The 26465-nt window shown below is 41.0% G+C and overlaps 1 protein-coding gene across 1 annotated transcript in view; it reads left to right on the top strand.

Moving 5' to 3' along the window:
- Nucleotides 1-26465, top strand: part of Nubp1 (NUBP iron-sulfur cluster assembly factor 1) — a 49863-nt gene that overhangs the window by 14461 nt on the left and 8937 nt on the right. The window contains exons 4-7 of the mRNA XM_053779997.2: nt 9543-9644; nt 10576-10666; nt 11388-11542; nt 13470-13580. Of these exons, the coding sequence (XP_053635972.1) occupies nt 9543-9644; nt 10576-10666; nt 11388-11542; nt 13470-13580 (459 nt within the window). The remainder of the gene's footprint in view (nt 1-9542; nt 9645-10575; nt 10667-11387; nt 11543-13469; nt 13581-26465) is intronic.

The raw sequence follows: 26465 nt of genomic DNA, 5'->3' as shown, positions 1-26465 counted from the left end.
AGTTTTATAGTATTAAACAACGAAGTGGAAATTATATTTCCATTTTTTTTGTTTACCAGGGTAGGTTCGGCATTCCTGCTCTCAATAAAGGAATGAAATATAGTTACAGAAATTAAAAAAATGGAGTAGGTAAATTATGTTATTTTACATACGTAAACCACAGTAAAGTTAGATTACTTTGTTAGTCTTGGCGATATCAGATATTTGCATAACTATGTTTCCTGTATTCCTTGAGAATGGGGGCGAAACTCCAGATTTATTTTTATTTAATTGCGATTTGCTCACTGAGGTCATTAACATGAGAATGTAATTTATAGCAAAACTATTGATTTAAAGTGAGTATATCTACTTGGAAAGTGATAGTCACCGAAGAAACAACAAATACTATCTATATAGATAAACTCAAGAGATATACGTATGTACATGTATAAAGGTGTCTTCCACACCTTTCCCTTGGCTCACACTACTGCCAAGAATAAGGTGACAGATCAATATTCGTGTATCCTATATACCGCTTCCATCCACCAACCCTTCAAGGAAATGGGGGGCGGGGCTGATGCTGGTGAAGGGCTCCTGATCCAAGGAAGTGGGGTTATCTTCTTTTTCCTAGATCAAACATGATTACTTTACATTTCCCAGGCGCTGTATGGCTCCACCAGGTTTAGCGCTTCCAGTGAATAAAATATAATTATTTCATTAAGTGAATTTCCGAACATTTTGTATTTGTGCTTATGTTATTGTTGCGAAAGTGAATTGCTTAAATACGAAATTAATTTGACCATCTTTAATAAATGTACACACTGAATCGATTATTTGAGTCGAGACATACTCCCTGGCCTCGTATCCTTGGCTCTGACTTGTCAAGTGTTAATAGTGATTTACAGTCTTCCTAAATACAGTAGAGTTTATTACTTACGTTTGAGTAATTTATGAATTTGATGAGGGGAGAGAAAATTATAGTTTATTATTATTATTATTTATTATTATTATTTTTACTATTATTATTTATTTATTATCACACTGGCCGATTCCCACCAAGGCAGGGTGGCCAGAAAAAGAAAAACTTTCACCATCATTCACTCCATCACTGTCTTGCCAGAAGGGTGCTTTACACTACAGTTTTTAAACTGCAACATTAACACCCCTCCTTCAGAGTGCAGGCACTGTACTTCCCATCTCCAGGACTCAAGTCCGGCCTGCCGGTTTCCCTGAACCCCTTCATAAATGTTACTTTGCTCACACTCCAACAGCACGTCAAGTATTAAAAACCATTTGTCTCCATTCACTCCTATCAAACACGCTCACGCATGCCTGCTGGAAGTCCAAGCCCCTCGCACACAAAACCTCCTTTGCCCCCTCCCTCCAACCTTTCCTAGGCCGACCCCTACCCCGCCTTCCTTCCACTACAGACTGATACACTCTTGAAGTTATTCTGTTTCGCTCCATTCTCTCCACATGTCCGAACCACCTCAACAACCCTTCCTCAGCCCTCTGGACAACAGTTTTGGTAATCCCGCACCTCCTCCTAACTTCCAAACTACGAATTCTCTGCATTATATTCACACCACACATTGCTCTCAGACATGACATCTCCACTGCCTCCAGCCTTCTCCTCGCTGCAACATTCATCACCCATGCTTCACACCCATATAAGAGCGTTGGTAAAACTATACTCTCATACATTCCCCTCTTTGCCTCCAAGGACAAAGTTCTTTGTCTCCACAGACTCCTAAGTGCACCACTCACCCTTTTCCCCTCATCAATTCTGTGATTCACCTCATCTTTCATAGACCCATCCGCTGATACGTCCACTCCCAAATATCTGAACACATTCACCTCCTCCATACTCTCCCTCCAATCTGATATCCAATCTTTCATCACCTAATCTTTTTGTTATCCTCATAACCTTACTCTTTCCTGTATTCACTTTCAATTTTCTTCTTTTGCACACCCTACCAAATTCATCCACCAATCTCTGCAACTTCTCTTCAGAATCTCCCAAGAGCAGACAGCAGACAGTAAACGGATGGGGTTGTAGGCGCCCTTATAAACACAAACATTAAATATATATCAGGAACGTGCACGGTAAGCTGTCCAATATACAAAAACAGTTAGAAACAGAAATACAAATAGCTAGAGCTTCATTTAAGGAGGTTATTAATAGAATATTCAAGAGGTTGCTAGTAGAAATGAGTAAATCAACCATTCAAATCATTATGAAACTGTGTGTAGTCTGTGGTCAGTCAAACAAACGGGCTTCCACATGGATAAATTGTCATTGTGGAAATTGGTGTCACGCCCCTTGTGCAGATATCCAAGAACTAGCTACAAGCAGTATTAAAACAGGGAAATGTTTTTGGGTATGCCCAAATGAGATAAATCTGTGGACTAAAATCACAAGGGTATTAAAAGAGGACAACATCAAAGCTGCTTTCATAGAAAACCTGGAAGCTTTCTACAACAGATGGGAACATAAAAAGTCTGGGCTGAATGGTACTGCCCTTGATACTGGCCATGTAGTCAGAAACTGTAAGGCTAGAGATGAAGTCCTGGTAGTCAGTAAATGTGGGGCTGATAGTGCTGTCCTGGGAGACAGTAATGGTGAAGCTGGAGGTGCTGTCCTGGGAGACAGTAATGGTGAAGCTGGAGGTGCTGTCCTGGGAGACAGTAGTGGTGAAGCTGGAGGTGCTGTCCTGGGAGACAGTAATGGTGAAGCTGGAGGTGCTGTCCTGGGAGACAGTAATGGTGAAGCTGGAGGTGCTGTCCTGGGAGACAGTAATGGTGAAGCTGGAGATGCTGTCCTGGGAGACAGTAATGGTGAAGCTTGAGATTTTGTCCAGGTAGTCGGGAATTATACGCAGGAAGGAATACATATAAATGACCTCATAGGGGACTGGAGCCATAGTAGGGAAACAAGTGTAGTCAAAGATAAGATAAAACCAATATTGCAAACTAGAAATACCGCAGGAAATAGCAAACAAGAGGACCCCACTAGCAATAGTGAGGATATATTACCAAAAACAACTGGTGGGGGCTCCATTGTTGGTGCTAGGGATGATAGAAGTAAGACAGGGAAACATGCACCAACAGGGAATACAGTCACAGAAACCCAAGGCAAACGGAAACCAAGCCTGAGCACATACTATGCACTTGGCATCTGCTGGCATGGGAAATCTGGAAAAACAGATGGGACGTGCAACTATGACCACCCTAGAAAATGCCATGCCCATATGACAACAGGAAAATGCAAACTCCCTTCCTGTAAGCTGTTTCACCCTGAACTGTGTACCTCTTCAGTACAGGAAAGACTGTGCTATAACTTAAATTGCCAGGCATACCATCTAAAGGGGACAAAAAGATACAAAACATCCAGGCCATGGGAAAACCTGGGTAGCCACAACCACTCAAGAGGGAGAGGTTTTTTAGTGCCAGGAAGGAAAAAAAACTGGCAGGAAATGGCAGAAATCGTACACCAAATCCAGTCATTCCTGGAGTGGAACCACAGTCGATGGCCTCCACTCCAAACCAACAGATACAGATACTAATGCCGAAAAAAAATCCCCCCCCCCCAGTACCAACAATACCACCAGTCCGATAACATTCTTCTTTGCAAATATACAGGGTCTAAAGCCAGCAACAAACAGCAAAATACCTTTCATCCGTGGACTGCTTGCAGAGGCAAAGGCAATGTTCGCGGCTTTCACTGAGACCCACATAAAGGATCACTTGGACAACGAAATATGGATCCCAGGTTACAACCTATACAGATGTGACAGAGTGAACAGGCAAAAGGGGGGGGGGGGGGTTGGCCTGTACATTGCAGAGTCACTTGTTTGCACAGAACTGCTTAATGCCTCAAATGATGTAGTGGAAGTTTTAGCAGTAAAGGTCGAGAACCAAAACCTAGTCATTGTGGTAGTCTACAAGCCTCCGGATGCAACATCCCAGCAATTCCAGGAACAGCTGTTAAAAATTGACCACTGTCTGGAAAATCTTCCAGCTCCTGCACCCAACATCTTGCTCCTAGGGGATTTCAACTTAAGGCACCTAAAATGGAGGAATATAGCAAATAATATTGTTGCAGTAATAACACCAGGAGGCAGCTCTGATGAAAACTCACACTCACACGAGCTTTTAAATCTCTGCACAAAATTCAATTTAAACCAGCAAATAATAGAGCCTACTAGACTGGAGAATACACTAGACCTCATCTTCACTAACAATGATGATCTGATAAGAAATGTCACCATATCAAAAACAATATACTCAGATCACAACATAATTGAGGTTCAGACATGTATGCGTGGAGCCCCAGACCGACATAATGAGACTAGTCACGAGGGAGCATTCACCAAATTCAACTTCAATAACAAAAACATAAAGTGGGACCAAGTAAACCAAGTCCTAACCGATATAAGCTGGGAAGATATACTAAGCAACACAGACCCCAACTTATGCCTAGAACATATTAACTCGGTGGCACTCGATGTATGCACAAGGCTTATTCCTCTAAGAAAAAGGAGGAGTAGATGTAAAATAGAAAGAGACAGGCGCTCCCTTTACAGGCGACGGAAAAGAATAACAGAGCGGCTAAAAGAGGTCAATATATCTGAAATGCGTAGGGAGACACTGGTCAGAGAAATAGCAAGCATCGAACTTAAGCTAAAAGAATCCTTTAGGAGTCAGGAATCGCGGGAAGAACTAAAAGCCATAAATGAAATCGAAAGAAACCCAAAGTATTTCTTCTCCTATGCCAAATCAAAATCGAGAACAACGTCCAGTATTGGGCCCCTACTTAAACAAGATGGGTCCTACACAGATGACAGCAAGGAAATGAGTGAGCTACTCAAGTCCCAATATGACTCAGTTTTTAGAAAGCCGCTATATGACTCAGTTTTTAGCAAGCCGCTAACCAGACTGAGAGTCGAAGATCAAAATGAATTTTTTATGAGAGAGCCACAAAATTTGATTAACACAAGCCTATCCGATGTTATCCTGACGCCAAATGACTTCGAACAGGCGATAAATGACATGCCCATGCACTCTGCCCCAGTGCCCCAGGGCCAGACTCATGGAACTCTATGTTCATCAAGAACTGCAAGAAGCCCCTATCACGAGCCTTTTCCATCCTGTGGAGAGGGAGCATGGACACGGGGGTCGTCCCACAGTTACTAAAAACAACAGACATAGCCCCACTCCACAAAGGGGGCAGTAAAGCAACAGCAAAGAACTACAGACCAATAGCACTAACATCCCATATCATAAAAATCTTTGAAAGGGTCCTAAGAAGCAAGATCACCACCCATCTAGAAACCCATCAGTTACACAACCCAGGGCAACATGGGTTTAGAACAGGTCGCTCCTGTCTGTCTCATCTATTGGATCACTACGACAAGGTCCTAAATGCACTAGAAGACAAAAAGAATGCAGATGTAATATATACAGACTTTGCAAAAGCCTTCGACAAGTGTGACCATGGCGTAATAGCGCACAAAATGCGTGCTAAAGGAATAACAGGAAAAGTCGGTCGATGGATCTATAATTTCCTCACTAACAGAACACAGAGAGTAGTCGTCAACAGAGTAAAGTCCGAGGCAGCTACGGTGAAAAGCTCTGTTCCACAAGGCACAGTACTCGCTCCCATCTTGTTCCTCATCCTCATATCCGACATAGACAAGGATGTCAGCCACAGCACCGTGTCTTCCTTTGCAGATGACACCCGAATCTGCATGACAGTGTCTTCCATTGCAGACACTGCAAGGCTCCAGGCGGACATCAACCAAATCTTTCAGTGGGCTGCAGAAAACAATATGAAGTTCAACGATGAGAAATTTCAATTACTCAGATATGGTAAACATGAGGAAATTAAATCTTCATCTGAGTACAAAACAAATTCTGGCCACAAAATAGAGCGAAACACCAACGTCAAAGACCTGGGAGTGATCATGTCGGAGGATCTCACCTTCAAGGACCATAACATTGTATCAATCGCATCTGCTAGAAAAATGACAGGATGGATAATGAGAACCTTCAAAACTAGGGAGGCCAAGCCCATGATGACACTCTTCAGGTCACTTGTTCTATCTAGGCTGGAATATTGCTGCACACTAACAGCACCTTTCAAGGCAGGTGAAATTGCCGACCTAGAAAATGTACAGAGAACTTTCACGGCGCGCATAACGGAGATAAAACACCTCAATTACTGGGAGCGCTTGAGGTTCCTAAACCTGTATTCCCTGGAACGCAGGAGGGAGAGATACATGATTATATACACCTGGAAAATCCTAGAGGGACTAGTACCGAACTTGCACACGAAAATCACTCACTACGAAAGCAAAAGACTTGGCAGACGATGCACCATCCCCCCAATGAAAAGCAGGGGTGTCACTAGCACGTTAAGAGACCATACAATAAGTGTCAGGGGCCCGAGACTGTTCAACTGCCTCCCAGCACACATAAGGGGGATTACCAACAGACCCCTGGCAGTCTTCAAGCTGGCACTGGACAAGCACCTAAAGTCAGTTCCTGATCAGCCGGGCTGTGGCTCGTACGTTGGTTTGCATGCAGCCAGCAGCAACAGCCTGGTTGATCAGGCTCTGATCCACCAGGAGGCCTGGTCACAGACCGGGCCGCGGGGGCGTTGACCCCCGGAACTCTCTCCAGGTAAACTCCAGCACAGTGTCATCAGCAAAGAGCAACTGTGACAACTCCCACTTTATGTGTGATTCTTTATCTTTTAACTCCACGCCTCTTGCCAAGACCCTCGCATTTACTTCTCTTACAACCCCATCTATAAATATATTAAACAACCATGGTGACATCACGCATCCCTGTCTAAGGCCTACTTTTACTGGGAAATAATTTCCGTCTTTCCTACATACTGTAACTTGAGCCTCACTATCCTCGTAAAAACTCCACTGCTTTCAGTAACCTACCTCCTACACCATACACCTGCAACATCTGCCACATTGCCCCCCTATCCACCCTGTCATACGCCTTTTCCAAATCCATAAATGCCACAAAGACCTCTTTAGCCTTATCTAAATACTGTTCACTTATATGTTTCACTGTAAACACCTGGTCCACACACCCCCTACCTTTCCTAAAGCCTCCTTGTTCATCTGCTATCCTATTCTCCGTCTTACTCTTAATTCTTTCAATAATAACTCTACCATACACTTTGCCAGGTATACTCAACAGACTTATTAATTATTATTATTATATACTGTGAAGCATTAAACCTCTACGGGTCATACAGCGCCTGGGAAATAGGAGGTAATCAGGTGTGATCCAATTAAGGGAAGGGTAGCCTCAGTTTCTTGGAAGTATGCAATACTGATTCTTAAAAATATTCTCATTAATGCATGAGAAATTTTTCGGAATCATTATTGCAGGGCAGTTCAGCTTTTTTGGCAGACTGCTTAGAATGCACTGCATGTACACTGATACACTGTATATACGTCGGTGCATATACCTTGTGTCATGGCTGAGAGGGAGCCATTGGGTTTGTTGGGGGAGGTATAGGGGAGGGAAGGCTACCTCAGCAAGAAGTCAATATGTGTCCATCTCCCTCCCTTGCTACTCTTCCACCCCCCTCTCTCTGTCATTAGTCATGGGGGATAGAGGGGGTGTTATCCACCTCCGTCACATGCCTACACTCCCTTATAACATGTTTATCCAGCATTCCCCATGTAGAATACCCTATGAGTGTTTTAAGTTCTCGCATTTTTAATAGGTTATCTGTTCCAATGTAAAATAGGGTGGGGTTGCATAACTGGTGTTTTCTTTACTGTGTGTACAATCAAGGTAAATGTATACATGTCTACTGTTAAGTAAAGTTTAGGCCACCTGGCCATATATTTGTTCTTCATGTATGTGAGGAAACATTGTGCAACAAAATCATTCTTTTGTGAAAGAGGGTGACAGGCGTCTTGTAGCTCGTTTGCTAGCGCACTCAGCTCACACATTGAGGTCGGTGGGTTGACCCCCGGTACGGCTGGAAACATTAGGACGTGTTTCCTTAAAACACCTGCTGTTCCTGTTTACCTATCAAATAGGTGTGGGTCGCATCCTGGGGACAAAATTGACCCAATTTGTCCGAAATGTTCCGTATAACAAGAGGATTTGTATGTAAATAGTATGCCATTGATGTCGTCTAGGCCTGTATACCTTGTACATGTAGAAATAAACTATTATTATTATTATTGTTATTATTGTGATCGAGTATGGTGGAAAACGTATTTTGTACGATGGCATATGAAAGGACAACTTATTATGTGTGATAAAATATGAGGGGGAAACCATACCGCGTGAAACCCATTATGTGTGATGGAGTATGACAAGGCAAACTTTCTTGGGTGATGGAGTATAACCGGAAAAACCTTCCAGTGTAATGGTGTATAACATTCATATGACAGGAAAACTATTGTGTAATGGAGTGTAACCATTTTTGCAGTGGAGCGTAAAACCCAATTGTGATGGAGTATGACGGAAAACCATTGCTTAATGGATATAAAAGGGAAACCATTGCGTGATGGAGTATGACAAGGAACCCCATCCTGTGAATGAAGTATACGAGGAAAACCATTCAATTGTAGGGGATTATAGGGAACGCTTTAATTAAAATATGTACTCATTGGAGTGGAGGAGAGGGATACATGATAATATATACCTGGAAAGTACTTGAGGGCCGTGTCATAAATCTCCGTATACCAACATACTGGAGAGATATGGAAGGAAGTACTAAATAAACCCAGTGAAAAGCAGGGGTGCCATGCTCATAATAAGAAAATATTGTATCAATATCCATGCCCCCGCCCCCCAGAAGATACCAGAAACTGCTGCGACAAGTATAAAAGTTTTCAAGGAGAAACTGGACAAGTATCTTCATCAGGTTCCAGATCACTCAAGCTGTAATGGATATGTAGGCTAGGGGTCCACCAGCATTAACAGCCTGGTTAACCAGGGAAGCCTGGCCCAAAGCCGGGCCTTAGGCATAAAAAAGAAAATTTATAAACTGATCAAAGGTATATCAGTGGTCATGTATGATCCTGTGGCAGTATCTAGTTGTTGATGGTGTTTATTTATTTATTTATTTATTTGAACATGATACAGAGAAGTACAAAAGAATACAGTTAAATGCAGCATGCCAAAGCCACTTGAATGCATAGCATCTCAGTGGCTCTCTCTTGCTGTTGGGGTATTATTAATGTTATTGATAGTGGAAGCAGAGCTGGCGATAGCGGTGGCATTCGTGACGTGCATTTTATTGTTATTATTTACCTGGAGTTTACCTGGAGAGAGTTCCGGGGGTCAACGCCCCCGCGGCCCGGTCTGTGACCAGGCCTCCTGGTGGATCAGAGCCTGATCAACCAGGCTGTTGCTGCTGGCTGCATGATGGTGAAAGTATTGTTGTCTTGTTTTCGATTGTGTTTTTGTAGGTAGTGGTGGGATTAGTTTTAGTGGCTTTTTTTTATTTTTTTAACTACCTTTAAAGACATTTTGTACAGGTGCTGTGATTCAGTAAGTTTAATTCTCCACAGGTTGGAATCCTAGATATTGACATATGTGGTCCGTCTCAGCCCAGAGTACTGGGTGCTGAGGATGAGAAGGTTCATTCCTCTGGTGCAGGCTGGTCACCCATTGTAAGTACATAACACTACCACTTTACAAATTATTATTATTATTATAATTGAAATATTGAATATAAATAATTTAATTCTATCCAATTGTAGGGTGTATATATATATATATATATATATATATATATATATATATATATATATATATATATATATATATATATATATATATATATATATATATGTATAAACAGGGTGACCCAAAAAGAAAGAAAAAATCCCCAAAAAGAAAATACTTTCATCATCATTCAACACTTTCACCTCACTCACACATAATCACTGTTTTTGCAGAGGTGCTAGAACACAACAGTTTAGAAACATATACATATAAAGAGACACAACATATCCCTCCAAACTGCTAATATCCCGAACCCCTCCTTTAGAGTGCAGGCACTGTACTTCCCATTTCCAGGACTCAAGTCCGACTGTATAAAAATAACCGGTTTCCCTGAATCCCTTCACTAAATATTACCCTGCTCACACTCCAACAGATTGTCAGGTCCCAAATACAATTCGTCTCCATTCACTCCTATCTAACACGCTCATGCATGCCTGCTGGAAGTCCAAGCCCCTCGCCCACAAAACCTCCCTTACCCCTTCCTTCCAACCTTTTCGAGGACGACCCCTATCCTGCCTTCCTTCCCCTACAGATTTATATGCTCTCCATGTCATTCTACTTTGATCCATTCTCTCTAAATGACCAAACCACCTCAACAACCCCTCTTCAGCCCTCTGACTAATACTTTTATTAATGCCACACCTTCTCCTAATTTCCACACTCATACTAGTTGGTGCTGTGTACTCCAATTTGATTTTTTGTATGTGTATTTGTTCATTTATTACACATTTGTTTTGTTCATAGATTATGTACAGTACACCATTTCATTAATATTTTAAGGTTTTAATAAATACAAACTTTCTCCCTCCCTCCCAGTATGTTGCAGAAAATCTTGCAGTGATGTCAATAGGGTTCCTCTTAAACAGTGCAGATGATGCTGTCATTTGGAGAGGACCAAAAAAAAATGGTATGAACTTTTTTAATTTTTTTAATTTAGCATTAGTCTTATTCACTCTGCTTAATACCAGGTAGATGGTAATTTAGATGAAAGATTTAAATGTAATAGGAAGTGTTGATTTTATAATTGATGACACTAAAATAATAAGCAGTGGGAATGAAATCCTGGAATATTCACTTTCATTTTGCTTTTTATATATTATTTTTGAATGATCACCCACCTAAGGCTACAGAGTAAAATTCAAAGTGTTCAGATGTGGGTGTTGTTGGCTTCCTGTTAGTATCGCCACAATCTTCTCAGTTCACCTTCCTATTCCTTCTGAAAAAATTACCCAAATTTTCCAAAATCAAAATTGAATTTATTATTTTTCCCTCTTATTCTGTAAAACCTTACTTTGAGATCATTGTGAATTCATTATTTAAGAAAAATTGTCCAAAATGTTAGAAATAAGAATTTTTCCTGTTACAGATGCAAATTTTAGGATTTCTGGATACCTCTTCTAATTTAAAATTTATTTTCCAAATTTTGGACAGATCTGAATATTGAATAAGAAGGTTATAGTATAGTATTACTTTAAAGTACAGTATCACTTTATTTTTGGGAATGTTTTTTATACTCTATAGTACTGTACTATAATTCTATTTTATTTCTCAAATACTTTTACTGTAATTATTTTTCATAAAGAGTAGCTCATTTCCAATTATTTATGCCATTACTTGCTCCATGCTAGGGATGATCAAGCAGTTCCTGCGTGATGTTAACTGGGGATCTCTGGACTACCTCATTGTGGATACACCACCGGGGACTAGTGATGAACACTTAAGCATTGTCCAGTACCTTTCTTCTGCTCCTTCTGTAGCTGCTGTTATTGTTACAACACCACAGGTTGTCCAAAATATTTTCATTCTTAATTTTGGCCATATTTCTAAAGCTTTTTTTGCTTTAATTGCATAATATTATGTATTCATTTTTTTTTTTATCTCCAAACCCACAAAAATTACTGAGACATCATCCTCAGTTCTAGTTCATTTCTGGACCAACATAATAGAACCTGCATGTACTCCACCATGTAAGCCTATTTTTATGGCGTGTATACTGAAAATATGCCACAATTTTCTAAAATGTATCAACAGATTGTGTTTTATCCGACTACTGAACTTAAATTTTTTGTTATGGTAGATTCAAAATTGAGGGAATACGACTAATGAACAGAGGACGGGTTGCTTTAATTGATGGAATTATACAGTATTAATTTTGGATTCTGTTTTTAAATTGGAATTTGTTGAATTTTTTTTATAAAATTGGCCAAATTACCAACTTCTGTGTACTTTATAGGGTAGTTCTGATAGTTGAATGGGTGGTTTCTTGTGCCTGTTTGATATAATGGAAGGCATACTAATGAAACTGCTAAGAATTTGATTGAAATGAGCAATGACATATGCTTAAAATAGGACTCAAAATGGGCAGAATTGCTGTTGCATAAATTGCACCGAGACTGTCAAGTTTGTTCCTATGTAGTTCTGTAAGTTTTACATCTAATTTCATATTTTTTGTGTCATTGCCTTCAGAAAAAGATTCTCTTGCCATTTCAGATTTTTTTTTTAAATCCTGACACTGTCAGCACTTAATTTTGGGGGTCCTGACTGTCCAAGGGTTAAATCTTAATTAGCTGCCTCAGCTTCAGTTGCCCCCAAGGTGTCCGAAGCTTACTTCTCTTTCTCTTCTGTATCATTGAGTTATGAAATGTCACCTAGCATCTAAGCTAGTACAGTATTCTTATTATGCTGTGACAGATAAAAATAACCTACACCTGGATGATAACAAATAAACTCATTCTTTAAGAACAAAACTATGACAACATTTCAGCCTGACTTAGACTATTAAATAGTCAAACCATTATAGCATCCTTACACTTCCCTATTTTAAGTAAAGTTTCACTTTAACATTTAATCTTAAATTAATGCCTTAAGTTAAATGCTCAGTCTATGCTAAAATTTCTACTACAGTGCAGTATTTTGCTTTTTTTTTTTTTCCCAACACATTGGCTGTCTCCCACCAAGGCAGGGTGACCCCAAAAATGAAAGATACACTTTCACCATTCACATAATCACTGTGTTTGCAGAGGTGCCCATGTATGACAATTTTGATGTCACTCCAAACATCCAATATCCCAAACCCCTCCTTTAAAGTGCAGGCATTGTACTTCCCACCTCCAGGATTCAAGTCTGGCTAGCTGGTTTCTCTGAATCCCTTCACAAAATATTACCCTGCTTGCTCATCGGGTCCCGAAATACATTTATCTCCATTCATTCCTTCCTTCCTGTCTTGACACACTCACTCATGCCTCAAGGCCCTTGCACACAAAATCGCCATCCTTTTGTAGGACGACCCCAACCCCTCTTACGCTCCACTACAGATTTATACACCCTCCAAATCACCTATTTTGCTCCATCGAGCATAATGTATTCTTATATATTTAGTGTGTAAAATATTTATATATAGGTGTTGAATATATATTTTTTATTTTTATATTGTTAGTATTGATCCTAGCTTAAGACTTGCCTAAAATGTTATGCATAACTTTGCACTTTTCCTTGTAGGAAATATGCACTATTAACCTACTACTGTAGCTAATATATCTTCTCAGGAAATAAAGTTATCTGTTTTTTTTTTAACTATCCCCAATAGGGTGGCTCAAGTATAATCATCTCTGAATTATCCTTTATTAATACAACTTATTACAGTATTGCTGTGATTACTTGTCAGTTTTCAAACAAAATTTCTACATTATATTATTGTATCTTGCCACCAGGAGATTGCATTACTTGATGTTCGTAAGGAAATCACCTTTTGCAAGAAAGTCAACATTCCAATTATTGGTATTGTGGAGAACATGACTACATTTGTGTGCCCCAAGTGCAAGGTAATATAATTTTTTATAGAATTATCTAGCTAGCTATATGTTGAATAAGAGATAGCTAAGCAGACAGAAAGAATAAGATTACAGATTAAAAATAAAGTGCAAGACATTGCCAATACTGACTGAGTTTACATCATATAATGCAGTGCTGTATCTAGTTTCACCATTAATAATAGTTAACAAGGTGTATTATCTGTACCTCCTTTTCCAAAAAAAATAAGGTTGATAAAGTAGGGCAGATCCTCACCCTGTGTTTTCATGTACTTTTTTTTTTTTAACAAGTCGGCCGTCTCCCACTGAGGCAGGGTGACCCAAACAGAAAGAAAATCCTCAAAAAAGAAAATACTTTCATCATCATTCAACACTTTCACCTCACACATAATCACTGTTTTTACAGAGGTGCTCAGAACACAACAGTTTAGAAGCATATACATATAAAGATACACAACATATCCCTCCAAACTGCTAATATCCCGAAACCCCTCCTTTAGAGTGCAGGCATTGTACTTCCCATTTCCAGGACTCAAGTCTGGCTATATAAAAATAACCGGTTTCCCTGAATCCCTTCACTAAATATTACCCTGCTCGCACTCCAACAGATCATCAGGTCCCAAATACCATTCGTCTTCATTCACTCCTATTGAACACACTCATGCACGCCTGCTGGAAGTCCAAGCCCCTCGCCGACAAAACCTCCCTTACCCCTTCCTTCCAACCTTTTTGAGGACGACCCCTACCCCGCCTTCCTTCCCCTACATATTTATACGCTCTCCATGTCATTCTACTTTGATCCATTCTCTCTAAATGACTAAACCACCTCAAAAACCCCTCTTCAGCCCTCTGACTAATACTTTTTTTAACGCCACACCTTTTCCTAATTTCCACACTCCGAATTTTCTACATAATATTTACACCACACATTGCCCTTAGACAGGACATTTCCACTGCCTCCAATTGCCTTCTCGCTGCTGCATTCAGAGCCCAAGCTTCACACCCATATAAGAGTGTTGGTACTACTATACTTTCATACATTCCCTTCTTTGCCTCATAGATAACATTTTTTGTCTCCACATATACCTCAATGCGCCACTCACCTTTTTTCCCTCATCAATTCTGTGATTAACCTCATCCTTCATAAATCCATTCGCCGACACGTCAACTCCGAAGTATCTGAAAACATTCACTTCTTCCATACTCCTCCTCCCCATTTGATATCCAATTTTTCTTTATCTAAATCATTTGATACCCTCATCACCTTACTCTTTTCTGTGTTCACTTTCAACTTTCTACCTTTACACACACTCCCAAACTCATCCACTAACCTTTGCAATTTTTCTTTAGAATCTCCCATAAGCACAGTATCATCAGCAAAAAGTAACTGTGTCAATTCCCATTTTGTATTTGATTCCCCATAATTTAATCCCACCCCTCTCCTGAACACCCTAGCATTTACTTCTTTTACAACCCCATCTATAAATATATCAAACAACCATGGTGACATTACACATCCCTGTCTAAGACCTACTTTTACTGGGAAGTAGTCTCCCTCTCTTCTACACACCCTAACCTGAGCCTCACTATCCTCATAAAAACTCTTTACAGCATTTAGTAACTTACCACCTATTCCATATACAGTGGACCCTCAACCAGCGATATTAATCCGTTCCTGAGAGCTCATCGTTAGTCAGAATTATCGTTAGTCAAACTCTTCTGCACAACCAATTACAGTTGGTGTCCCACAGGGAAGTGTCCTTGGCCCTCTTCTCTTTCTCCTATACATAAATGACCTACCAAATGCTTCGCAATTACTCAAACCCACACTATTTGCAGATGACACTACATACGTCTTCTCCCACCCGAGCCCAGTCACGCTAGCCAATACTGTAAATACCGAATTACAGAAAATATCTACCTGGATGAGGACTAACAAACTTACACTAAACATTGACAAAACCTACTTCATTCAGTTTGGTAACAGAGCTACAGATGTCCCTCTTAACATAATGATAAACGGATCACCTATCACAAAGCTAACAGAGGGAAAATTCTTAGGAATCCACCTTGATAATAGACTCAAATTTCATACACATATACAACAAATTTCTAAGAAAATTTCCAAGACTGTAGGCATACTATCGAAGATACGGTACTATGTTCCACAGTCAGCCCTCCTGGCCCTATATCACTCTCTTATTTACCCCTATCTCATCTATGGAATTTGTGCATGGGGCTCAACAACAAGTAACCATCTCAGACCACTAATTACCCAACAAAAGGCTGCAGTTAGAATGATAACAAATTCTCACTATAGGCAGCACACTCCACCAATATTCAATACACTAAACCTACTCACCATACAAAACATCCATACTTATTACTGCACCTATTACATACATAGAACACTTAACTCTGATATTAACCCTCCCCTCAAACATCTCCTTGCCAACCTCAACAGAACACATGACCATAACACAAGGCACAGATCACTCTTTGATGTTCCTCGTGTCCATCTCACACTATGCAAAAACTCAATGCACATAAAAGGCCCTAAAATCTGGAATTCATTACCTGTAAATATAAAAGAAACACTACCTGTTTATAAATTCAAGTCTCTTCTCAAAGATCACTTACTCACCCAAAACCAAATAAATACTGAATAACTGAACCTTATAAATTGTATATCTTAAATGTTTCTCACAATTATATCACATAAATGTTAAACCTAAAACCCAATCTAACTTTATTATTTTTTAAATACACTACCTAACAGAATACTCCATTCTACTGAATGTACAACAATGCATACAACCATATGACCTGTCTTTGTAATACATTAAAGTTTTATCACTGATTTCATCATTGCTTAGTTAATCTTAAGTTAATTTTAAGCCAGCCCGTAATGCTATGCATAGTATAAGTGGCTTTGGCATGCTGCTCTTATCTGTATTTTTTGTACCTCTGTATGTGTGCTCAAATTTTAAATAAAATAAAAAAAAAAAAATAATTTTCCCCATAAGAAATAATGGAAATCAAATTAATCCGTGCAAGACACCCTAAAGTATTGACAAAAAATTTTTTTACCACATGAAATATTAATTTTAATACACACAAACTGAAGATTACATGCACAGTTACATGACACTTACCTTTATTGAAGATCTGGTGATGATTGATGGGATGGGAGGAGGGGAGAGGTGTTAGTGTTTAGAAGGGGAATCCCCTTCCATTAGCACTTGAGGCAGCAAGTCTTTTTCTGGGGTTACTTCCCTTGTTCTTTTAATGCCACTAGGACCAGCTTCAGAGTCACTGGACTTCTGTCGCACAACATATCTGTCCATAGAGGCCTGTACCTCTCGTTCCTTTATGACTTTCCTAAAGTGGTTCACAACAGTGTCAGTGTAATAGTCACCAGCACGGCTTGCAGTAGCTGTGTCAGGGTGATTTTCATCAAAAAAGGTTTGCACTTCAAGCCACTTTGCACACATTTCCTTTATCTTAGAAGTAGGCAACTTCTTCAATTTCTCTCTCCCCTCCTCCGAAGCAGTTTCCTCAGGTGTGCCCTCTTGCTGTTCAAGATGATCTAGCAGCTCAACAGTGGTTAGTTCTTCACTGTCCTCCACCACCAACTCTTCCACATCCTCCCCACTAACCTCCAACCCCAAGGACTTCCCCAATGCCACAATGGATTCCTCAACTGGCATAGGATTCTCAGGGTTAACCTCAAACCCTTCAAAATCCCTTTTGTCTACACATTCTGGCCACAGTTTTTTCCAAGCAGAGTTCAATGTCATCTTAGTCACTTCCTCCCAAGCCTTACCTATAATGTTTACACAATTGAGGATGGTAAAATGATCTTTCCAAAACTCTCTTAGAGTCAGTTGAGTTTCTGAGGTCACTACAAAGCACCTTTCAAACATAGCTTTTGTGTACAGTTTCTTGAAGTTGGAAATAACCTGCTGGTCCATGGGCTGCAGGAGAGGAGTGGTATTAGGAGGCAAAAACTTCACCTTAATGAAGCTCATGTCCCTAGAAAGTCGCTCTGCCAAGTCTGAAGGATGACCAGGAGCATTGTCTAATACCAGGAGGCACTTAAGGTCTAATTTCTTTTCAATTAGGTAATTTCTCACATTGGGGGCAAATGCATGATGTAACCAGTCATAGAAAAAGTCCCTAGTGACCCATGCCTTACTGTTTGCCCTCCACAGCACACACAAATTAGCCTTGAGGACATTGTTTTTCCTGAACACTCTGGGAGTTTCAGAGTGATACACCAATAAAGGCTTCACTTTGCAATCACCACTAGCATTGGCACACATCAACAGAGTAAACCTGTCTTTCATAGGCTTATGTCCTGGGAGTGCCTTTTCCTCCTGAGTAATGTACGTCCTGCTTGGCATTTTCTTCCAAAACAGGCCTGTTTCGTCACAATTAAACACTTGTTCAGGTTTCAGTCCTTCACTGTCTATGTACTCCTTGAAGTCCTGCACATATTTTTCAGCCGATTTGTGGTCCAAACTGGCAGCCTCACCATGCCTTATCACACTATGAATGCCACTACGCTTCTTAAATCTCTCAAACCAACCTTTGCTGGCCTTAAATTCACTCACATCACTAGTTGCTGGCATTTTTCTAATTAAATCGTCATGCAACTTCCTAGCCTTTTCACATATGATCGCTTGAGAGATGCTGTCTCTTGCTATCTGTTTCTCGTTTATCCACACCAATAAAAGTCTCTCAACATCTTCTATCACTTGCGATCTCAGTTTTGAAAACATAGTTGCACCTTTGGCAAGAACAGCTTCCTTGATTGCCGTTTTCTTGCCCACAATAGTAGCGATGGTTGATTGGGGTTTATTATACACCCTGACCAGCTCAGAGATACGCACTCCACTTTCATATTTATCAATGATCTCTTTCTTCATCTCCATAGTAATTCTCACCCTTTTTGCTGTAGGGTTGGCACTAGAAGCTTTCTTGGGGCCCATGGTGACTTATTTTGCAGGTGCAATCACTAAAAAGGCTGTGATAATATGAAATGTTCCAGTTGTATGTTTGGAAGCGACCGCAGTGGCTGGCTGGCTGGCTTGTAAACACTGGCACCAAAGGGACAAGTGAGGCGTGCTCAGGCCAAAGTGGACGCGTATGGTACGGAACGAATAGCGCTGGTCGGGTTTTTAAGCGCTAGTCGAGGCAAAATTTTTGCGTTAAAATGTATCGCTAGTCAGATTTATCGTTAATCGATGCCATCGTTGGTCGAGGGTCCACTGTACTTGCAACATCTGCCACATTGCTCCCCTATCCATATGCCTTTTCTAAATCCATAAATGCAATAAAAACTTCCCTGCCTTTATCTAAATACTGTTCACATATATGCTTCAATGTAAACACTTGATCTACACATCCCCTACCCACTTTGAAACCTCCTTGATCATCCGCAGTCCTACATTCTGTCTTACCTCTAATTCTTTCAATTATAGCCCTACTGTACACTTCCTGGTATACTCAGTAAACTTTCTTTCAACACACCGGCTGTATCCCACCGAGGCAGTGTGGCCCAAAAAGAAAAACAAAAGTTTCTCTTTTTAAATTTAGTAATTTATGCAGGAGAAGAGGTTACTAGCCCCTTGCTCCCTGCATTTTAGTCGCCTCTTACAACACGCATGGCTTACGGAGGAAGAATTCTGTTCCACTTCCCAGTGGAGATAAGAGGAAATAAACAAGAACAAGAACTAGAAATAACTCATGCTGTATTTGAGGCAAATCTGAATTGGTAGTAACAAATGATACTTGAGGATTTCTCAATACCTGTCGTGTATGTAGGGAATAACGACATTCAGGTTGATCGTCTGACTGAGTATCAGAGGTAGAGAGTACAGGATCAGGAGGATTGTCAGAGTCTGTCACATTAGTCTGGGTTGGAACATCATTATCATCACCTACTAACTTCATATGATCTAAATGCGATTCTTTATACTGACCAGTACTAATTTCTCTAACCTTATACTTATTGCCAGTGATATGTTCAACTACTCGATAAGGACCAACAAACTTTTGATCAAGCTTTGGCATTGCAGACGTTTTGTTAAAGTTAGTCAGCATAACTCTCGAACCTACTTTGATTTTGGACGGCTTTGCTCGAGTGTTAGCGACTCTTGTAAATTCTGCTGTTGATTTATGAAGTGTTTCATGGATTCTTCTAAAAACACTTTGAGCTAAGCTGGTACGAGGTGCTATGAAATCATCAGGGTTGTAATTTGGTTTCGGATTAGAATATAGCAACTCATAAGGCAAACGTTTATCTACACCATACAGTGCATAATGTGGAGTGTCACCTATAGAAACATTGTAAGCAGAATTTATAGCACACTGCACATCAGGTATAACTTCATCCCAAGTTTCACTGTTGGGATTGACAGTGGCTCTCAAGACATCAAGTACTTTCTTATTGGTATGTTCCGCTAACCCATTGCTGGCAGGATGATGAGGAACAATGGTGGATTTAGAGATCTTGTACAAGGTACACAAATTTTCAAGAATCTCATTACAGAATTCACCTCCATTATCTGTTACTAGAGACTTAGGGGTGGTATGCCTGCAGATAATGCGTTCTTTAAACGCTTTAGCTACTGTCTCGGCAGTCTTATCTGCAATAGGAACTAACTCACAATATCTGGTGAAATGGTCTACCATAACACATAGATGTTTGTTGCCCTGGAGGGAACATTGGAAATTAGTTAACAGATCTAGCGCAACTCTTTCCCACGGTTCGCTAGTAGTTGGATACACTTGGATTGGATTAGGGCCATTAGCATTACCTTTATGTTGCATGCAGACACTACATTTCTTAACATACTCAGAAATATCAGTTGCCATACGAGGGCAAAAGTATTTCAATCTGGCTTGTTTTATTGAACAATCCATACCAGGGTGCGCAACACCTGGTACATCGTGAACTAGCTGTAAGGCTACATTCACTAGTAACTGTGGAATTACTAACTGGTATACTCTTCTGCTAGGAGTACCCAACTCGGCTGTTCGATACAGTAATTTTTGGTTCATGACAAAGTCACTGATGGGTGCTGGTGGCTTCACAGTCAGAATAAGATCTTCCTGGAGCAGGAATCGAATCACACCAGACCACATGGGATCTGTTCGTTGAGCATTCTTTACATCCTCAGCACTAAATGGAGGGTCTGCAGTTACTATACTAACATGTCGCGATAAAGCATCTGCGACTACATTTGACTTGCCAGGTAAGTGTTCAAAGGTGGGATTGAACTCTTGGATAGTCAAGGTCCATCTGGCTAACCTTCCAGTAGGTTGTTTGTTCTGGAATAAAGGTATCAGTGGAGCGTGGTCTGTCAAAACATGAACAGAGTACTGATAAATAATGTCTCGGAAGTGCTTTAAAGACCATGCTATTGCTAAAGCTTCTTGCTCAGTTACTGTATAATTGCATTCAGCCTTCATAAGGACTCGGCTAGCAAATGCAACTGCGTTGTACTTGGCATCAGTCTTCTGAGCTAGTACGGCACCTATGCCAATAGAACTAGCATCAGTTGTCAGATAGAAAGGCTTAGAAAAATCTGGAAATTTCAAAATTGGAGCAGATGTTAGCTTTTCTTTTAGAGTTTGGAATGCTCTTTCTTGACGGAAGGTCCAAACAAAAGGAGCATCTTTCTTAAGCAACTTTAGAGGAGCAGCTATGGAAGAAAAATTGGCAATGAAAGATCTATAAAAACCTGCTAAGCCCACAAAGGATCTTACGGCATCAGCAGTTTTGGGAGTTGGAAAATTTAGTACTGCAGTTACTTTACTGTGGCCAGTTGTAACCCCTCTAGGAGTGACTACCTGACCAAGAAACTTAATTTCTGATCTGAAAAATTGACATTTAGACAGTTTGATCTTTAAATTGGCTTCTTCAAGCTTACCAAGTACTACATCAAGTCTTTTCAAGTGTGTATCCACGTCTTTAGACATGACGATTACGTCATCTAAGTACACCATAAGTGCATTACCTATGAGACCTCTAAAGATATTAGTCATGAGCCTTGAGAACGTGATAGGGGAGGATCATAATCCAAACGCCATACGGAGGAAGTGATAATGACTTGTAGGAGTGGAGAACGCAGTTAGCTCTTGGCTGTCCTCGTGAAGAGGGACTTGCCAAAACCCTTGTAACAAGTCCAGGGTTGAAAAGACTTTATCTCCGATGTTACGTAAAAGATCACCCAGTACAGGGAGTGGGAAGCTATCTGGAATAGTTTTCGCATTTAACTTCCTAAAGTCAATCACTGGGCGCCAAGTACCATCCTTCTTAGGTACTAGGATCAAGGGCGCATTCCAAGGTGAATTGCTAGGTGCAATAACTCCATCATCAAGCATTTGATTGATCAATTCTTCTGCGACAGCAACTTGTGAATGAGGCATTCTGTACGCAGGTATATAGATAGGTCTAGTACCAGGTTCAAGTGGAATACGATGGGACAATAAGTTCGTTAAACCCATCTTCTCACCTGGTAAGGCAATGGCTTTACGACGTTTGTTCAACAGAGTCAACAAACGCTTGACTTCATCTGGGAAGTCAGTGGGAGCTAAGTCTTTCTCCTCAACTGGTGGAACAGATTGATCCAGTGAAGTGGATGAGGTCTTCCCGGTAGAAATAGCACCGACCCACTGGTCAGGTGACAACTCATCCTCTACCTAAACAGGGTAAGGATAGTGAACAAGGTCAACAAGATTGGTATTTGCTCTGAGACGAACACTGTGACCAGAAGTGTTAGCTAGGAAGAAATGGATCTTATTATCTCTTACAACATGTAAGGATGGTTCAACAAATAGACCTTTTACTTTGCAAGAATCACTGTCAACTAGGACGTTATCACCATCTGGAACACTAGGAACAACAACAGACACTCTAGTGAGGGCACTAGCTGCGACAGAAACCTCTTTCTGCAGACGGCATGTGACATCAACAAGAGATGGCATTACTAGTTGCAGGTAATCGTTTTCCGACAAGGCGTCCCCTGTGGAGAAACTACTACTTGAACTAGCAGACATTGCAGGGATAGGCTCATCACTCAAGGTAGTCAGAGCGTCCTCGGACACTTGAGGTAACTGGACACTATCTTGCAAGTCTGAAGTTGCAGGAACACAGACAAGAGTGACAGGATCATCAGTGCCTGACCGCTTGGGTACGCTACTGGAAAATGCACTGGCCTGTAAGGACTTAATTCGAATGTCGTACTCTGCGGCAGTATGGCAGATCTTGGATCCAAGCTGGTAACCTCAAAATGGTACGAGTCCCAGTAGAAGGTCACCAGGGAAAGTAATCTGGTCGACAACAAAGAAGGAAGCAGTGAAGTCTCTACCTTGGATAGTGAAAGTGAGGGAAGTCCGACCTCGGACACGCAGGTGAGAACCAGCTACTCCACTAAGGGAGGACACATGAGTCGGTTCTACGAGAAGGACATGTCGTTACTGCTTATTCCTAAACAAACTAGCCTGGAGTTTACCTGGAGAGAGTTCCGGGGGTCAACGCCCCCGCGGCCCGGTCTGTGACCAGGCCTCCTGGTGAATCAGAGCCTGATCAACCAGGCTGTTGCTGCTGGCTGCACGCAAACCAACGTACGAGCCACAGCCCTGCTGATCAGGAACTGACTTTAGGTGCTTGTCCAGTGCCAGCTTGAAGACTGCCAGGGGTCTGTTGGTAATCCCCCTTATGTGTGCTGGGAGGCAGTTGAACAGTCTCGGGCCCCTGACACTTATTGTATGGTCTCTTAACGTGCTAGTGACACCCCTGCTTTTCATTGGGGGGATGGTGCATCGTCTGCCAAGTCTTTTGCTTTCGTAGTGAGTGATTTTCATGTGCAAGTTCGGTACTAGTCCCTCTAGGATTTTCCAGGTGTATATAATCATGTATCTCTCCCTCCTGCGTTCCAGGGAATACAGGTTTAGGAACCTCAAGCGCTCCCAATAATTGAGGTGTTTTATCTCCGTTATGCGCGCCGTGAAAGTTCTCTGTACATTTTCTAGGTCGGCAATTTCACCTGCCTTGAAAGGTGCTGTTAGTGTGCAGCAATATTCCAGCCTAGATAGAACAAGTGACCTGAAGAGTGTCATCATGGGCTTGGCCTCCCTAGTTTTGAAGGTTCTCATTATCCATTCTGTCATTTTTCTAGCAGATGCGATTGATACAATGTTATGGTCCTTGAAGGTGAGATCCTCCGACATGATCACTCCCAGGTCTTTGACGTTGGTGTTTCGCTCTATTTTGTGGCCAGAATTTGTTTTGTACTCTGATGAAGATTTAATTTCCTCATGTTTACCATATCTGAGTAATTGAAATTTCTCATCGTTGAACTTCATATTGTTTTCTGCAGCCCACTGAAAGATTTGGTTGATGTCCGCCTGGAGCTTTGCAGTGTCTGCAATGGAAGACTCTGTCATGCAGATTCGGGTGTCATCTGCAAAGGAAGACATGGTGCTGTGGCTGACATCCTTGTCTATGTCGGATATGAGGATGAGGAACAAGATGGGAGCGAGTACTGTGCCTTGTGGAACAGAGCTTTTCACCGTAGCTGCCTCGGACTTTACTCTGTTGACGACTACTCTCTGTGTTCTGTTAGTGAGGAAATTATAGATCCATCGACCGACTTTTCCTGTTATTCCTTTAGCACGCATTTTGTGCGCTATTACGCCATGGTCACACTTGTCGAAGGCTTTTGCAAAGTCTGTATATATTACATCTGCATTCTTTTTGTCTTCTAGTGCATTTAGGACCTTGTCGTAGTGATCCAATAGTTGAGACAGACAGGAGCGACCTGTTCTAAACCCATGTTGCCCTGGGTTGTGTAACTGATGGGTTTCTAGATGGGTGGTGATCTTGCTTCTTAGGACCCTTTCAAAGATTTTTATGATATGGGATGTTAGTGCTATTGGTCTGTAGTTCTTTGCTGTTGCTTTACTGCCCCCTTTGTGGAGTGGGGCTATGTCTGTTGTTTTTAGTAACTGTGGAACGACCCCCGTGTCCATGCTCCCTCTCCATAGGATGGAAAAGGCTCGTGATAGGGGCTTCTTGCAGTTCTTGATGAACACAGAGTTCCATGAGTCTGGCCCTGGGGCAGAGTGCATGGGCATGTCATTTATCGCCTGTTCGAAGTCATTTGGCGTCAGGATAACATCGGATAGGCTTGTGTTAATCAAATTTTGTGGCTCTCTCATAAAAAATTCATTTTGATCTTCGACTCTCAGTCTGGTTAGCGGCTTGCTAAAAACTGAGTCATATTGGGACTTGAGTAGCTCACTCATTTCCTTGCTGTCATCTGTGTAGGACCCATCTTGTTTAAGTAGGGGCCCAATACTGGACGTTGTTCTCGATTTTGATTTGGCATAGGAGAAGAAATACTTTGGGTTTCTTTCGATTTCATTTATGGCTTTTAGTTCTTCCCGCGATTCCTGACTCCTAAAGGATTCTTTTAGCTTAAGTTCGATGCTTGCTATTTCTCTGACCAGTGTCTCCCTACGCATTTCAGATATATTGACCTCTTTTAGCCGCTCTGTTATTCTTTTCCGTCGCCTGTAAAGGGAGCGCCTGTCTCTTTCTATTTTACATCTACTCCTCCTTTTTCTTAGAGGAATAAGCCTTGTGCATACATCGAGTGCCACCGAGTTAATCTGTTCTAGGCATAAGTTGGGGTCTGTGTTGCTTAGTATATCTTCCCAGCTTATATCGGTTAGGACTTGGTTTACTTGGTCCCACTTTATGTTTTTGTTATTGAAGTTGAATTTGGTGAATGCTCCCTCGTGACTAATCTCATTATGTCGGTCTGGGGCTCCGCGCATACATGACTGAACCTCAGTTATGTTGTGATCTGAGTATATTGTTTTTGATATTACCTGGAGTTTACCTGGAGAGATATGGTGACATTTCTTATCAGATCATCATTGTTAGTGAAGATGAGGTCTAGTGTATTCTCCAGTCTAGTAGGCTCTATTATTTACTGGTTTAAATTGAATTTTGTGCAGAGATTTAAAAGCTCACGTGAGTGTGAGTTTTCATCAGAGCTGCCTCCTGGTGTTATTACTGCAACAATATTATTTGCTATATTCCTCCATTTTAGGTGCCTTAAGTTGAAATCCCCCAGGAGCAAGATGTTGGGTGCAGGAGCTGGAAGATTTTCCAGACAGTGGTCAATTTTTAACAGCTGTTCCTGGAATTGCTGGGATGTTGCATCCGGAGGCTTGTAGACTACCACAATGACTAGGTTTTGGTTCTCGACCTTTACTGCTAAAACTTCCACTACATCATTTGAGGCATTTAGCAGTTCTGTGCAAACAAGTAGACCTGATAATATTGACTTGCGCACCAGAGTCCATGAACAAATGAACGAGTGCATTATGAACAGATGCTTGCACTATAGGGCCTATGGTTGCATTGGAAGTTATGTGCAAACAAAAAGGTGGATTGTCGTCAGAAAAGATTTGTTCCACTTCATCCCCAAAATCATCTACGTCAGAGACGTGTGAAGCAACATCATCAGCAGGATTGTCATTCTCGAGACTGCTTAACCCTTTGACTGTTTTCGACGTATGTACTCCCTCCACAACATTTTTGCCTACTTTTGCATTGAAATCCCCAACCACCATTACTCTTACACTTGGTTCATAACTCCCCATGCATTCACTCAACATTTCCCAAAATCTCTCACTCTCCTCTACACTTCTCTTTTCTCCAGGTACATATATGCTTACTATAACCCACTTTTCACATCCAACCTTCATTTTACTCCACATAATCCTTGAATTAATACATTTATAGTCCCTCTTTTTCCTGCCATAACTTATCCTTCAACATTATTGCTACTCTTTCTTTAGCTCTAACTCTGT

The sequence above is a fragment of the Cherax quadricarinatus genome, chromosome 27, assembly GCF_038502225.1.
Source record: "Cherax quadricarinatus isolate ZL_2023a chromosome 27, ASM3850222v1, whole genome shotgun sequence".
Lineage (NCBI taxonomy): Eukaryota > Metazoa > Arthropoda > Malacostraca > Decapoda > Parastacidae > Cherax > Cherax quadricarinatus.
Note: the sequence above shows the minus strand (reverse complement) of the source record. Positions and strands in the feature narration are given on the sequence as shown.